The sequence below is a fragment of the Gavialis gangeticus genome, unplaced genomic scaffold, assembly GCF_001723915.1.
Source record: "Gavialis gangeticus isolate Ggan-Ray unplaced genomic scaffold, GavGan_comp1, whole genome shotgun sequence".
NCBI lineage: Eukaryota > Metazoa > Chordata > Crocodylia > Gavialidae > Gavialis > Gavialis gangeticus.
In genome coordinates, this window is record NW_017728995.1 from 65,849,135 (window position 1) to 65,863,917 (window position 14,783).

At 40.9% G+C, this 14,783-nt stretch overlaps 1 protein-coding gene across 1 annotated transcript in view; it reads left to right on the forward strand.

Moving 5' to 3' along the window:
- Positions 1-14,783, forward strand: part of STAG1 (stromal antigen 1) — a 295,978-nt gene that overhangs the window by 230,510 nt on the left and 50,685 nt on the right. Inside the window, exons 19-21 of the mRNA XM_019503764.1 lie at positions 3,335-3,405; positions 10,973-11,060; positions 12,521-12,601. Coding sequence (XP_019359309.1) covers positions 3,335-3,405; positions 10,973-11,060; positions 12,521-12,601 — 240 coding nt within the window. The remainder of the gene's footprint in view (positions 1-3,334; positions 3,406-10,972; positions 11,061-12,520; positions 12,602-14,783) is intronic.

Here is a 14,783-nt window from a genome sequence, read left to right on the forward strand (position 1 = left end):
AGGGAAGGTTTAAGTTGGACATCAGGAGGCGCTACTTCACGGTCAGGGCGGCTAGGGTCTGGAACCAGCTTCCAAGTGAGGTGGTGCAGGCTCCCACCCTGGGGGTTTTTAAGAGGAGGTTAGATGACCACCTTACTGGGGTCATTTGACCCCAGTGCTCTTCCTGCCATGGCAGGGGGTCAGACTAGATGATCTGCTCAGGTCCCTTCCGACCCTAGAAACTATGAAACTATAAGGTAAATAGTACAAAGGCACCCTCAGTGTGGAGCAGGGGCTGGCAATCTTTTCAAGCTGCAGGCCGGAACAACCTGGCTCCAATCTGGTGTGGGCCACGTACTTTTATGATACATCAGCAATGAGGAGGGCATCTGTGCTGAGGCCAGGCAGCTAAGTGATGTGCTGGTGCCATTTTTTCCAGACCCGCACTTCCTGACTGGGGCACAAGCACAGTTCCCAGCCAGGCAGCTGGGAGCTGCACCCAGGCTGCTGCTGCCACTTCTCCCCAGCCTCTCACTCTCTGGCTGTAGCACAAGCACAGTGCCCACCCACCTGCACCCTCCTCCTGGGTTGTGCAGTACCCAAACACCTGGAAGCTGCTCAGCTCCACTGCAGCTCCTCACTGCCGAGCTCCAGCACAGGCAGAGGCAAAGCCTTCCAGCTCCACAGCCCAGATCCAGCCCACAGGCCATATTACCTACCTCTGGCATAGAGCAAGATTGTTCACATAGTAAGCTAGTATAGGCTAGCTATTTGGTAGCAGCTATTCCACAATTACTATTCCAGAGTATTTCTCCATGTAGGCAAGCCCATAGAGAAAACAAACAACACAAAGGCAGAGAATTGTCCCAGAGAATTTCAATCTAACATTTAGTCAGTACTTAATGGGTAGCTAAACAGATAAATAGGGGATTAAAAAAGTAGGTATTTGTGACCACACTATTACCTGTAGTCCCATGCAGGGAGCAGAAGCAAACTTAAATCCTCTGGACTAGAGGAGAAGGCTTGCTAAAAAACTGTAAGCAGTATTTTTAAATAGTTTGGAAAGGAAGGAAAGAAGGAACAAAAATTTGAAGGGATAGGAGGTATTTATTGTGTCAATTTACCCATTAAAGGCATCTGAGATTTTTTTGTGGTAGGGTGGAGATTGTCAGTGAAAGGGAAATGTGATATGTGGGGATTCAAATATGCTGAAAAAGGAGGGAATCCTTATGGGTCATTCCTTTGATTTTTGGAACTCAGTGTGGTGGAGTGTTACCCTTATAAACCCTAACTATTCTTTTAAAAAGTTCTATAATTTGGGGGACTCTCCTTGCATTTTAGGCACCAAATAGGTAATACATAGAAATTGGTATCCTTTTCTGTGCTTAATAATATTATATACTTATATGCTATTATATACATTTATAGTAATAATTTTGAATAAACCATACACCTAAGTAGGCCAGATCATTGTTTAGGTTGCGGCCCAGTAGGCCATCCTATCCAGCCCACAGGGCCCCTAAAAAATGTAGGAAATTAATATTTATCTGCCCTGGGTTGCCTGTCATGCGGCCCTTGATGGCTTGCCAAAACTCTGTAAGCAGCCCTCTGCCCAAAATAATTGCCTGCCCCTGTTTTACAGCTTTGTACTAAAGAGTAAAACTGGTTTTATATTGTGTTCCTGGCAGTGGTGGAAAACATATTAGCAGTCTTTGAAAGATTAAATATAGAGCTGACCCTTAAAACATGTACACAGAATATGAAAAGCATAGCAGGCCCCTTTCATCATGTATCATCATGATGCAATTCTCAAAATATTGAAAGGAATTTAGGATCTTCTTCCTTTTTATTTTAATTCATTTGGCTTTAAAAATACAACTTTATAATCATTGTTAACAAAATTTAAATGTAAAATAGTTAAAACCTGTAACAAATAATCATCATCTGAAAATATTTCCTTTGATATGATTAATAGAATCATAGAAAATGAGGGTTGTAAAGGACCTCAGGAGGTCACATCTAGTCCAACCCCCTGTTCAAAGCAGAACCATCCCCGACTAGATCATCCCATCCAAAGCTTTGTCTAGCTGGGTCTTAAAACCTCCAAGGATGTTTGATTACTTTATGGCACGTGCACTCCAACAGCCCCAGAAAGTTGTTCTCTGGGATTTCCTACACAGGTTTGGGCCCCCAAAGCCTGAAGAGCACCTGCCTAGCTTCCCCTGATTACGGAGATGCACCTCCAGAACATATCTCCATAAATGGGGAAAGCCTTTGTGTGGTGGGGTGGAGGGGGAGGAGAATCTTCCAAGTCCTTTCAGACCATAAGAGAAGCCTTGATGTATAGGATTGCCAGATACCTTCCAAACAGAGTAGCCTCTCAATTCAGTCTTTGCCCTGCACATTGCAGGCACCAAACCCTTCATCCAAGAACTCGATATTCTGTCATACTGTCCTTTCCAGAAACTTGTCAAGTTCCATCTCAATTAAAACTTTCACACTGTGGGAAAACCATTTTCTGTCTAGCTTTAGTTTTGCCATTTAATGCACTAAAACACACTTTTACAGTTTGTGGGTGATGGCAAACTAAAAAACCAGAATAGACTAGGAATTCTGCCATTGTTTTTTTGTGCAAAACATATATGAGCTTCTGTAGAGTTTCAGGTTTAGATGGAAGATATCATTTGGATCTACTTTTAAACCTGGAATCAGACTAATTAAAATACAATTTAGGGTATAGAGAGAGATAACTGTTTTGATATAAAATTATAACAATAAGCTGTTACAATATAATGGGTTATGTCTTTGATTCTGTAGGGATACAGGTGTAGCAAAATCGTTGCATTTTCAACCCTGTTTCATTCAGGGTCAAAGTTACAGCACTTCAGCTACCTTGAAACACTGCAGGATCATGAATATATAACAGCTAAATTGTTGCAGGTGATGCATGCTCCTGAGCAGAAGTTTCCCCTCTCCTTTTACAGTGGTTAAGAGGTACATTTGTCCTTACCCCATAGTCTCTGAAAAGAATGAGTTTAAAATTTGTGACTTAAGTTTTTTCTCAGACAGTGACTTCTCCTATCATAAGCTACTGGTGCAAATTTTAATACCATGATATTTCTTAACATTGTCAGACAGTCCTGCTGATTTCTTAGTTCTACCCAGTGATTATTTCAAATATATATTATTATTTTACACTGAGAAATCAAGACTCCAAGAATAGCACAGTGATTGCGGTATCATAAGGCTGTTTAAATGTCTGTATAAGATGCTTAAATGTAGCTGTTCTTCACCATACACTTCCATAAGCTTAGTTATATCACTCAGTCCTTGATGAATATGCTTTCATTTCCAGGGAGAAGAAGCTGATGAAGATGAAATATACAATGTGCTTTCCACTTTAAAGAGATTAACTTCTTTTCACAAGTATGTGATTTTACTTTGATCAGCTTTGTCAGGTGATGATGTATATTTTAGTCGATAAATATTGATACCAAGGAAGGACAGATCAGGAAAATGATCTGCTAATATGAAAGATTGATGAATGCTAGGCAACATCCATCAACACTAGAGATTTGATGCAGCAAAACATGTAATATTTTAAGTCCAGGTGAGATCAGTGCCTTGTAACTCTTTTGTTTAGGAGTGCGATTTATTACAGAATTAGTTACACTATCTGATCCCCTATAGTAAATATAGTTGTGCCAGTGTAAATGTGCCTTATTCTGGTATACCTTACTTGATGTCCCCTCCATGTCAGACAGTCCTTCACAAGGGAGCTCCCCATCTTCATGGCAACTGGAGGCAGTCCAGATCTTTGCTCTGAACCTTGATCTAGGACTGCCCCTCAGGAAGAACTCCACAGAATTCTCTGTTTCCACCTGGCACTCTCACCAGCCTCCAGGACACCCTGCTTAGCAGATCTTTCACAGGATTTTTTAAAGAAAGTTTTACTAAATTTATCTCCATTTCTTCAAGATTTTAAGATATATTTTTATCTTAAATCTTTAAGATTGTTCTCATCACAGCTGCCACACCAAAAAAAGGATCTTTGGCTTACTGAGAAGAGCTTGAAAGACATGCATGTATGTCGTCTTCCTCTTTATTCAGAAATAGCAAACCACAGGAACCCAGCTCCTGGCTCATGTGTAGGTCAGATCAGTGCTGAGATAGTTGAATATATAGCATGGACGCTCCCATCACTGATATAAGGCACACTCAGTGGCATGGAATCAGGGTATGATTTTAAAATCCCTCTAGCTTCTTGGCTAAGCATGGTTCCCTGTCCCCACTGCTTGTAAAGTAAGCAGTAGTTTCCCTGAAATCTCCTGAAACTTGGTGGGGAATATTCCAATAGCTCTCCTTCCCCCTATGGAGGAAAAAAAAACCCTGCTCCCAGCCAGCATGTTGGCAAAATCTGTGCTATGCTGAGAAGCGTCCCCCTTTGCAAAAACTGTCTTTCTTAAAATCACAGCTGTTCTGAAAGATGCCAGTTCCTACCACTTCTCTCATACCAGTGAGTTGTTTTCAGAGATTCTGTCTCGCTCCTTTTCACATCCTAGACCTAGCAGCAGGGAGCGTAGGGTGAAGTGATTTTAATCCTCTTCCCTAGGAGATGTACCTTCTTCCTCTTCCCTTCCAGCCTCCAAAGGTCCCATGAGGGATCATAAAGTTGCTAAAGTTTTCCTCAAATAAATGTACAAGGAACACATCTGCAAACTGACTTTTCAATGTGTCTGTAGTGCACTTCCCAATAATTCCTCTCAGGAACTGGTAAAAGGTACTGCTTGCAATCAACCCATCAAGGAATAGCCTGAAGTCTTAAAGCTTTTCTAGGTCCCCTAAAAAGGAGACCCGTCTAAAATACAGTACTACAGATTTTCTGTAATTAATCACAGCAAAGTTCTGGAGAACTAAGTTCACAGATGCTTTTTGTGTCTACAAAATAAATCATGAAAGGGGAGAAAAGACTAATTAAGTTGAAGAAAGAGCTATATTATTCTTCTTGAAGGTGTAATTAAGGTGCATTGGGAATTCTCTATCAAGATCTCATTATATCCAAGAATTAAAAGGTCTTAGTTACTCTGCTCACTATTAAGCCTGCTACAGTCTCCTTCACAAAGGAAAATGTATCATCATATCAGATTGAGGGAGTATTCCTGCCAAAGTCATACAAAGGAAAATAAGATCATCCCTGGACTTCATTTGGACAGAACAACCTCTGCCAGAGAGACTACAGTCTTTTGTTATTATAAAGGAGGTCTACGTTTAACTGGGAAACAAAAAGAAAGGGGGGAAAAAAGAAAAGCATGACATAAAATTTCTTTTGACCTAGATTTTCTTAGCAGTCTTCAGCAGGACTAATGCTTCACCGAATTTTGATTTGCTGTACATTCAGAGCTTTCAAAGCTGTCTCCTGAAGGAAACTACAGTACAACTTGAAGAAATATAAATTGCAGATTAACATGTCATTTCCTTCCAATTGAAAGGCTCTTCAGAGAGTACAGTGACAAAGTGGTCCCTGGGGCTTTCAGGAAAGGAATAAGTCTCTCCTTACTTCTCGTGAAAGACTCTTCAGACTACCTTATCTGTTCTGGTAGTCCCTGGGAAGTTATTGCTAGCATAGAGATTATACTTTAGGAGGAAGTTATTACTGCCTTTCCAGAAATTTGGAAGAACAAGTCTGGGATTTTCTGAAAAGCTACCTTACCTCAAATGCTTTACTCATTTTGGAGTTTCCCAAGTCTGAGCAGATCCTTCTTTTAATCCTTGTTAGGCATGCCATAGTGAGCTGCCTTCTGTAAGGCAAACCACATGAAGATGTGCCTAGCTTCTGCTAAAATAAGTAGTTTCAGTACAGCATACTCCCTTTCTTGGATTCATAATTTTCAAGATGGGTGTTCACAAATGCCATGTCATCCTTCTCTTCAAATGAAAGAGCTATACTTCTCTTCTTGTCTGGACAGTTTTGTGTCATATTGTCCAGAGCCCACCAGCCATAATAAAAAGCCATCAGAGTAAGGGCTTTGACCAAACAGTTAAAGAGCCTATTTCAGTCTTCCCAAAGCTCCAGCACCTTGCATATTGTTTTCTGTTTCAGAAGAGAATGCAGAAGATAGCATCTGATTTTACTAGACATCAGCATAGCACTCGGAAGAATAAATCTGATGCAGCTTATGCTTTTTGGTTTTATATGCAGGTACCTAATACAAGTCTTACTTTACTTCCAGGAAGCAATAGAAGCAAATCAATATATACAGATCTTAGACCTCTTTTTAGCATCTTCAGTGTATTCAGTTTTAATATTATTTAATATTTATCTGATGTCAGGTCTAGAAAAGCTGGTTATCAGCATAGCTGTGAGATCCCATGAAGTGCATACGTAAATGATTTGCAAGGGATATGGCTCTCAGAAGAAACATATATTATATTTGTTCTGCAAGTTCAGCCTGCCTCAGGCCCACTCTCTAACTACTGATCGTCCGCATTAACAGCTACCATTCTCTCATCCCTTAATGTCCTGTCACACCCAGTTTACTGCTTGACAGCAATTAGGACTACTTGGAAGGCCAAGCTTCCCCCTCGGCCTTGCCCTTCCCCACAATGTGTTCAGAAGTTACCTGAGCAAGATATAAGTAGAGGAAGTCTGACATTAGTTCTTCTCCATGCCACTTCATTTTTGCTACCCACAATTAGAGCCAGCACAGAAGGAAATGCAAGTAGCTTGATTCCTAAAAAAGCTCCAGCTGAGTTGCCTGTTTGCACACAATGGAGCTCTTCCAAGAATCCATTGACCCGCTAATTGATCTTTGGTACCTTTGCATATACAGAGGAGTAGGGTAATGTAGATGTAGATGGTTGGCTTGCATACCAGATGAGTGGTGTACAACTAGTCTATTAGCCAGCTAAATGGTGCTTGACCAGGCTTTGGGACTCCCCCCTGTCCCCATCCCCACATCCTGGATCTGGAGCACTCAGTGCCCTCTCTGGCTAGTCGAGGGCTGCATCACATTCAGGGCTGGTCTGGGATGGATTCCAGGATGGTACCTGCTCCAGCTGGTTGGACCCTCAGTGGGAAGAAGCCTTACTTCCCAGGCCCATGGCTACTACTGCAGGAACAAGCCATGGTGCTGGGCTTTACACAGTGCTGCCAGGGCTCCAGCACTCTTGCTTTCACTTGGGCGCTTGGCAGCCAAGCAGGTGAGGGTGGTACGTTCCCATGGCAGCAAAGTGCCTGGGTGAGAGCAGCTGCACTGGAGCCCCAGTAGCAATGCAGAAGGAAGCCTGGCACTGTGGGTGCTGGGCTGCCGTTGCAGGAAAAACTGTGGTGCTGGGCTTGCTCCCATGGTGCTGCTAGGGATTCAGTACCCTGACTCACCTGAACACTTTCCTGCCCCAGAAGGAAGGTTACCTAGCGTAGTCAGGGTTGGATCAAAGTCTGTGGACCAGATCACCTGGCAAGATCCAGCCAGCAAGCTAGACTTTTGAAACCCATACCATAAAGTTTTATCTGTCACGTGCTATGGACAGTCAAGTTCATTTTCTAATTTCTAGGTCCTTAAACACTACATCTCCATAGCTGCTGAGAAGGCAACGAGCCTTCAGCACTGCTTTGAGAAAGATGCTTGTTCACGTTATGGGCGGAAGTGCTTTATTTTGCATGGCTCCGCCAGTGAAGAAAAGCATTGTCAGTTGTCTCAGTAAGATGCTTAGGGCAAAGAAAATGGTCAAGATCTAATGACCTTTTTTGGGAATCCAAGTCCAGTTGAAAAACAAGAAGAGGTGCTAAATGAGGAAGAGATGCTAAGAAGTAGAGGCTGCATTCCCTTTATTTCAAAAATAGGCTATTGAAAATCAAGATGGTGAAGAAGACCCTGAAGGAAAAGGCCACATTGATTATAATCACGTTCACATTAACCCTCAGGTTTTAGTTTTTAAGTCTGATTTAAAAGTACCTGGAATCTCCTGTCAAACTTGCAACATAAAAAAAAAACATGGTTCAACAATGATCTCTGCTGAACGAAAAGCTGTCTGCCTAGCCTGTCAGTAAAGAACTGAAAAGAAGAATCTATGGTTGATCATTTCAGGAAACTGGTAAGTATCCTCCTAGCCTCTCAAAGGAAGTTCACAAATAATATGGATACATCTTTGGGATTTTAGATACTGATGTCACAAGGGATGGATATCTGGGCAAATTCAGTTGAAACCAAGTATAACTCTGGTGGCTTTACAAGATGACCCGACTCTGGGCTTCAAAACCAGGGCTTTTTGGAAGGACAAGCCAGTGTTTGGATGTGTACTACGTTGTAGGTGCATTGTAGGAATCCCATAGAAATCTCTTATCACCTTCACATAAAACCCTGATGACACTTTTACAGTCTTCTAGCAGTATGCAGGTTCCTGTCATAATTTTGATCTGTGAGCTAAAAGTTCTAGTAAATCCCTTTCAGCTTCACAGTGGGTGTGTCTACACATTCATTAATGCACAATAAATTTAGTACCTCCATTGTGAAGTACTAGAAAAAGGCACGTTAGCCTATTTTAATGTGCATTAGTGAAAGTGCAGTTTTCTTGTAACACTTTAATGTACATTAAAAGGCTAATGGTCATTAAAGTCCACATGTAGATGCGCCCAGCGTGTAGGTGTGTTCCTCTCTCCAGAAGTATCGTATCCACCTGCTAATCCCTTATCCAAAGAGGTTTCAGAGCTTGTAAGGTTCTCAATGAAACCTTAGTTACTTGTTCTGACAAAGATGGTAGTTATCTGACCAGGCCTCCAACTCCAAGTTCACAACAGATGTCATCATATAGAAGTAGTATTGCTGCTCTCCCAACAACATCCTGAAGAAATAGAAGTGCAGATGTTAGATGTGGACAGACCCTACTGAAGAATGAAGTGTATGTGAAAGAAGCATCCGTACGCTCGGGTACAACTTTTCTTGTTATGAAAACAACGCTCATTATATGGGCGAAGAGTTGAACCCTGTTAAGCTGCTACAGAAACTTGTCCTGCCATACGTTTTAGGCCACTATGGAGTTAATATCTTCATATATTCTGATAGAGTGTTTGTGGAAAAGAATTGCACCATGGGATGCCCCAGTACACCTTACAGTCTTCACGGGTAAAGTAAATCCTCCTTCCACCCTTTACTGCTTTTGACATCCCACAGTGAAGACTCTGACATGGAGGGGGCTGAGAGAGGGAAAATTCTGTCTAACCTGTGAATTTTCATTCCAGGACCTTCCATGTCAGACAGTCTGAGTTCCCCTTGGAGGCATTATGTCTAGTTTTTCCCCCCACCCTATCCCTCATCCTTATTGCTTGCTTTTTGACTAATTTCAAAAGAAGAGAATGTTCCAGGAAACCCCTGATTGTCATTTCAGGGCTCAGGTAGAGAGGGATAGCATTCAGTGGCTCTTGAAATATATATTATATAGTTAGTATTTTTCAGCTTTGGAAGCTGTCATTCTGGAGAGCTCTTCCTGAGAGGCAGTTCTAAGTCCAGGTTCAGAGCACAGATCAGATCTACCACCAGTTGCCATGAAGATGGGGAACAGAAATCTCACTGTGAAGACACTGTCTGACATGAAGGGTTCTAGAATGAAAATTCGGAGGTAAGACAGGATTTTCCCTTTCACCATCCCTATGGGAATAAATTATACTGCCCACTAGGAGGATTGTACTGCTATAACAATGTTGTGTTTGAGCAATTAAAGAGGTACAACTTTTGTATGGTGACAAATCTCTATGCGAGTTGCCAAGTCTGGCAGGTTGTAGTGGCATGTCTGGGATCTAATCTCTCCCCAAAATTGCATGTCCTCCCATGCACATATGGAAGGATGCGCAATCAGGAAACAGATTCCATCATGCTGTTAAGTGTGAACGTGTGCCAGGGGCCTGAGTCTTGGTCTTTTGCACCCAATGTAAATTTAATTATTTATACAAAGTGGAACAGCTCCAGTCAGAGCAATTAACTGTAGCCTGGCGGTTATTTGCTCACATCTGTGATGTGTAGGAGCCAAGATCAAGGTTTTGCTCTCCCTGATTTAAGCTAGGGACTTGAACTGGAGCCCTCCACGTGATAGGTAGATGATCTATCACAAGGCTATTGACTGTTCTAGCTTTGCTTTCTGTCTCATGATTTTTTTCCCCAAAAAGTTCAGATGGTCATAGCTTTGTTCCACTGAAGAATGAAAACAAACTCTGAAACCTTGAAGTTTTTTCAAAATCAGATTCCCCCCAGTCTTAGTTAGTATCAGTGTTTTGAAGGCAGTTTATATGGTAACAAGCAGTTACAGCAATAAAGCTGTAAGTTACATTAAGTCACTGAAATCACTGAGGTTCTGCATAGGTGCAGGCATCTGCACAGTATGGCTACCTATCAGGTGCAAGTCCATATGATTTTATATGAAGTAGCAAGTCTCATGAATTCTTTTAATTACCCTTCTTCCTCACCACAGACCAGATCTCATGCTGTCTTATATTAGATATTTTAGAATGTTTAACATTTTAAAATTAAATATATTATTTTACTTCAAATAACTAGATAAAAATACCCAAATGTACTTTAGTTAAAATTTTTTTTTCATTTAATCTATTTTATTGGAGTTAAATTGAAGTTACAATGGCAGAGAAATGCCTGCTGAAGTTCTGTCAGTGTCTAGAATCAAAAAAGAAAACCAATTTTGAATGAATATCAAAAAGCAACAAATTGACCATAGTTCAGATACTCCTACTTAACCTTTTAAAGAGGTCATTGTTAATTAAATTAATCTCTGCATTATAAAAATCTCTTGTGGTAAAACATTTTCCTAGTTTACAAAAAAGCACATGGTCAGGTTTTATTGTTCTGTGAACTGTGCAGCTGCCTTTTCAAAGCATTCTCTTGTTTTAACATTGCAAACAAATACCAGCCTGCTTATTGAGCTACCAGCTGTTGTAACTTGGATTTTTGAGGAACACAGCTAATGCCTTTATTACCTCTTGTTTTAGTGCTCATGATCTCACAAAATGGGATCTGTTTAGTAACTGCTACAGATTACTGCGGACTGGAATTGAGCATGGAGCTATGCCAGAACAGGTACAGTTAGCAACATGTGCATTGTATCACTTGGGGGAATTAAGCTTTGTAAAAGGAAAATCACAGGGAGGAACAGGGTTATGCAGTAGCCTTTAATTTTCTAAGACCACTGTTTAAATTATACGTTTTAGTCATGCAATGAAATTAATTTGGGGTTTAATTAAACTTTTATTGTGGTGAGAGACAGGTCTGGGAGTTGGAAACTTGGATTCTGTTCTTGGCTCTAAAGCAGACTCATTGTGCTACTGTAACTAAGCCACTTACCTTCTCTGTCTCAGCTTCCTAAGCTATAAAATGGAAATTATATTATATGCTCAACTATGAAAAGTCCTGTGTAAGTATTAAATATGATTATGATTATATTAGTGGCCATACTGGTATAATTCTTCATTACAGTTATAATTATCATAAACTAGCCTTCTATTTTGGAGGTAACATGGGTGTTCTTAATAGCTAGGAAGTAACAAAATATGAGCAGTAGTTTTGATTAATTTTCCTAACGCAGCTCTCCTACCTAACATAAATCTCAGCCATCTTTTCTTGCCTTGAACAATAGCTGCAAAATGTTGGTCATATATCCATGATGTAGAATATGAACTATAACTTTAACATATGAAGGAAAGTATTCACTTCATTAAGGTTTTGTGGCAAAGGTTTTTATTTAATAGCTGTGTTTTTCTTGGGATAGAATTCTCATGTAAGGTGACTGTGAAGTAGAAACCCTGCTGCTAAACGCTCCCTCCAATTTTTCCCAAGGAAAAAAATATTCCACCTGAAATTTAGTGGAAATTTAGTTCAAGTATTCCCTAGCGATGGAAAGAGAAATTCCTATTATTCACAAAGGGGGGGCAGGTTCTTTGGAAAACGATATTCCAAAGGTGGGTTAGGTTAGAAGCTCAAAGACGCGATGATGGAATTGCTTCCTCAACAGCTTCATTCCCTATTTCTTGGCCCCAGTTTGCCAGAACTGCTCATTGCAGTTCTCCTTGTGGAAGGCTGACTTCTATACCCCACTCTATGTCCACATGGAAGACAGGGCTGTAAGCAGGACAGCTCTGAGCTCTGTCACCCTCTGTTGTTTCCTGCAGCTGCTGCTAAGCAGAGTAGTGCAGGATGGGAGAGGCATCAGGCAATGGTTGACGCACTATTTTGAGAAAAATTCACAGGTTAAATTTCTTACTCCTACCTGTAATCCATAGGAAATTTAAGGAAGCATTGTGATCTTACAGATAAAGCTATCTCTCTGCTAAGTTTTTGCATGCATTCAGACTTTTGCCAACAGAGGAGGTAAAAACTGCTCCTTAATTTCACTGAATTAGCCAATAGTTAAGATTGTATCTTTGAAAATGAGAAGCACCAAGTAGGAACTATTATTGCCTTTTTCTGATTTTCAGCTAAATTTTAGACTTGCCCCTGATGTTTCCAGTGTTTTGGGATTCTTTGTGTTCCCTCTGTTGCAGATAGTTGTTCAGGCACTGCAGTGTTCCCATTATTCAATTCTCTGGCAGCTGGTGAAGATCACTGAAGGCTCTCCCTCAAAAGTAAGTAATGGTTGTTCCTGCCTAGGAAGCTGTTCCTGAAGAATTTGAATTTGCTTAAACAGTAGATGCATCAGACCTCATTCTCTGTGTCCCTTTTTTATGTTGATTTTTGAATTGGGAAGTCATGTAATCCACTTCATCAAGTTCACAGAGGCCTGTGTTAGGGATACAATATATACCGAATGAGTATGCATGACAGTTTGGGCAATGACACTGATTTGTACCATTGCCGGTCATGGAATGCTTACATAATTGTATAAATGTAATGATATGTAATTTATATTTCCTGTCATTTAATTTTATCTTCAGTGTTCTAGGGGCAGTTGTAAATTTGCTAGCAGTCGAAGTTACAGTTGTAATAGGGTGGGGGGTACGTTACAGCTATATTATATGTCAGTCTCTCACCCTTCCATTTTTTTCCTACACCTTATGGGCATGGGCCACACAACACTTAGAATGATTTAAATGGAGTCATACCAGTTCACTGTCCCTTTCAGCATCTGCTCTCTGCCACTGTGTGACACAGGATACTGGGCATGATGGACCTATGGTCTGACTCAGTAAATGGTAATTCTTATGTTTGTATATGTTCCAAACCTGAAGTAGTTAGAATACAAGCCTGTTGAACTGGTTTGAATCCACCAGAATGGTTCAAAACTGTACCTGGAAAATCAAGTACCGTTTTGAATTAGCTCAATGTGAATGGTTCAGACTTATGCATGGGCACCAAATGTTCTGTAAGACGGGTCTGGTTGGTACTTTAGGCATCAGCAGTGACTCCTCACCCCCACTGCTGCACTGGCTGCTCTGGTATGCAGACAGAACTCTTCTGCCCATTTTTTCCCTTTTGTTTGAGCCCCCTTGCCCTGCTTGTCCAATAAACGTGATCTTTTTAACAGTGAACTGTATCCTCACTCCCTACTTGACCATAGCCCCTCATCCTGCCCCCCAGAACCCCAGGGAACCAAAAAATATGAGTCCAAGCATTTCGCCCAGCCCAAGTCAGGCAAGCACACCGCAGATTTCTGTCAGTTTCAGGTTACTGATGTGTATTGAACTCATGCTTAGGAGAGAAGAGACAGTTCTCCTGATCACAGGTCACCCAAAGCGTGGGTGCAGGCACTCCCCCCATACTCATCCACTGTGAGGCATGCTGGTCTGGGTGCTCCTAGCCCTCCTGTTGGAGCCAGAGCACTTTATACAATTTTGTGCCAGGTCCTAATCAGTAATATTTGGGAATGGTTTCAGTTATTAAGTGTCTGTCTGTACTCTGTCCTGCAATAATTGCAAAATGTTTCCCAACCCAGTGACATTTTGGAATGGTTCAGTGCTTTTATGTTTCTGTCCCCTATCTTAACTCTTTTGCTGAAGCAAAACCTAGGGATTTCTTGTTTTCAGGACTTTTCAGAAAACATTGCACTGAATTAAACCTATATGAAGTGCTTGTACTTCCAAGTCAGCTGCAAAGAGGGAATGCCATGCTGTTTCTCCATTAAAAAGAAACAGGAAAAGGAGTGTGAAGGACTCCCAGTAATTTCCACGATTTTCTCCTTGTAATTTTTATTTTGTTTTAATTTAATTTTAGTCTAACGTACCAATTCATATGTTTAACTGCTTTAAATCAAAGAGTGTTTGCATTCCTGTCGCTCTTTGAGAGATCATGTGCAATATAAGTTCATTCTATACTTAGAAGCCCTAATTAACATTTTGGTTTTAGGAGCTTCTAATCTTTCTGTTTTAATCCTTGGAATTTTCCCTGTCTATATGCTGATACTAAAAATACAAGAGTGGAACTATTATTATTTTAATGGTGGTTTGCATTTACCTCCAGAATGGCACAGATATTACATAAGGTATGTTTGCACATTCATTATTAGTGCTACAAAGTTCTGACGGCCAGCCAGATTTTGGCTACTTGTGAGAGGGCTCCCCTCAGTGCCACAGAGAAGTTAGTTCCTCTTTGAAAGCGGACATTTTTTGACAGATCTGCCATTTTTGAGGCAAGCCAAACAGGGTGAATGTGTGCACAGTTACTTTTTTTCTAGCACTTGAAAGGGCTCTAAAAATGTAACGTGTGCATGTACCTTTAGATTCTCTGAGTTTTACTTTGCCTGATCAGATGATTAGGAGCATTATGTTTTCTTCATTGCAGCGCCAGAGATAACACCACTTATCTGGTGAT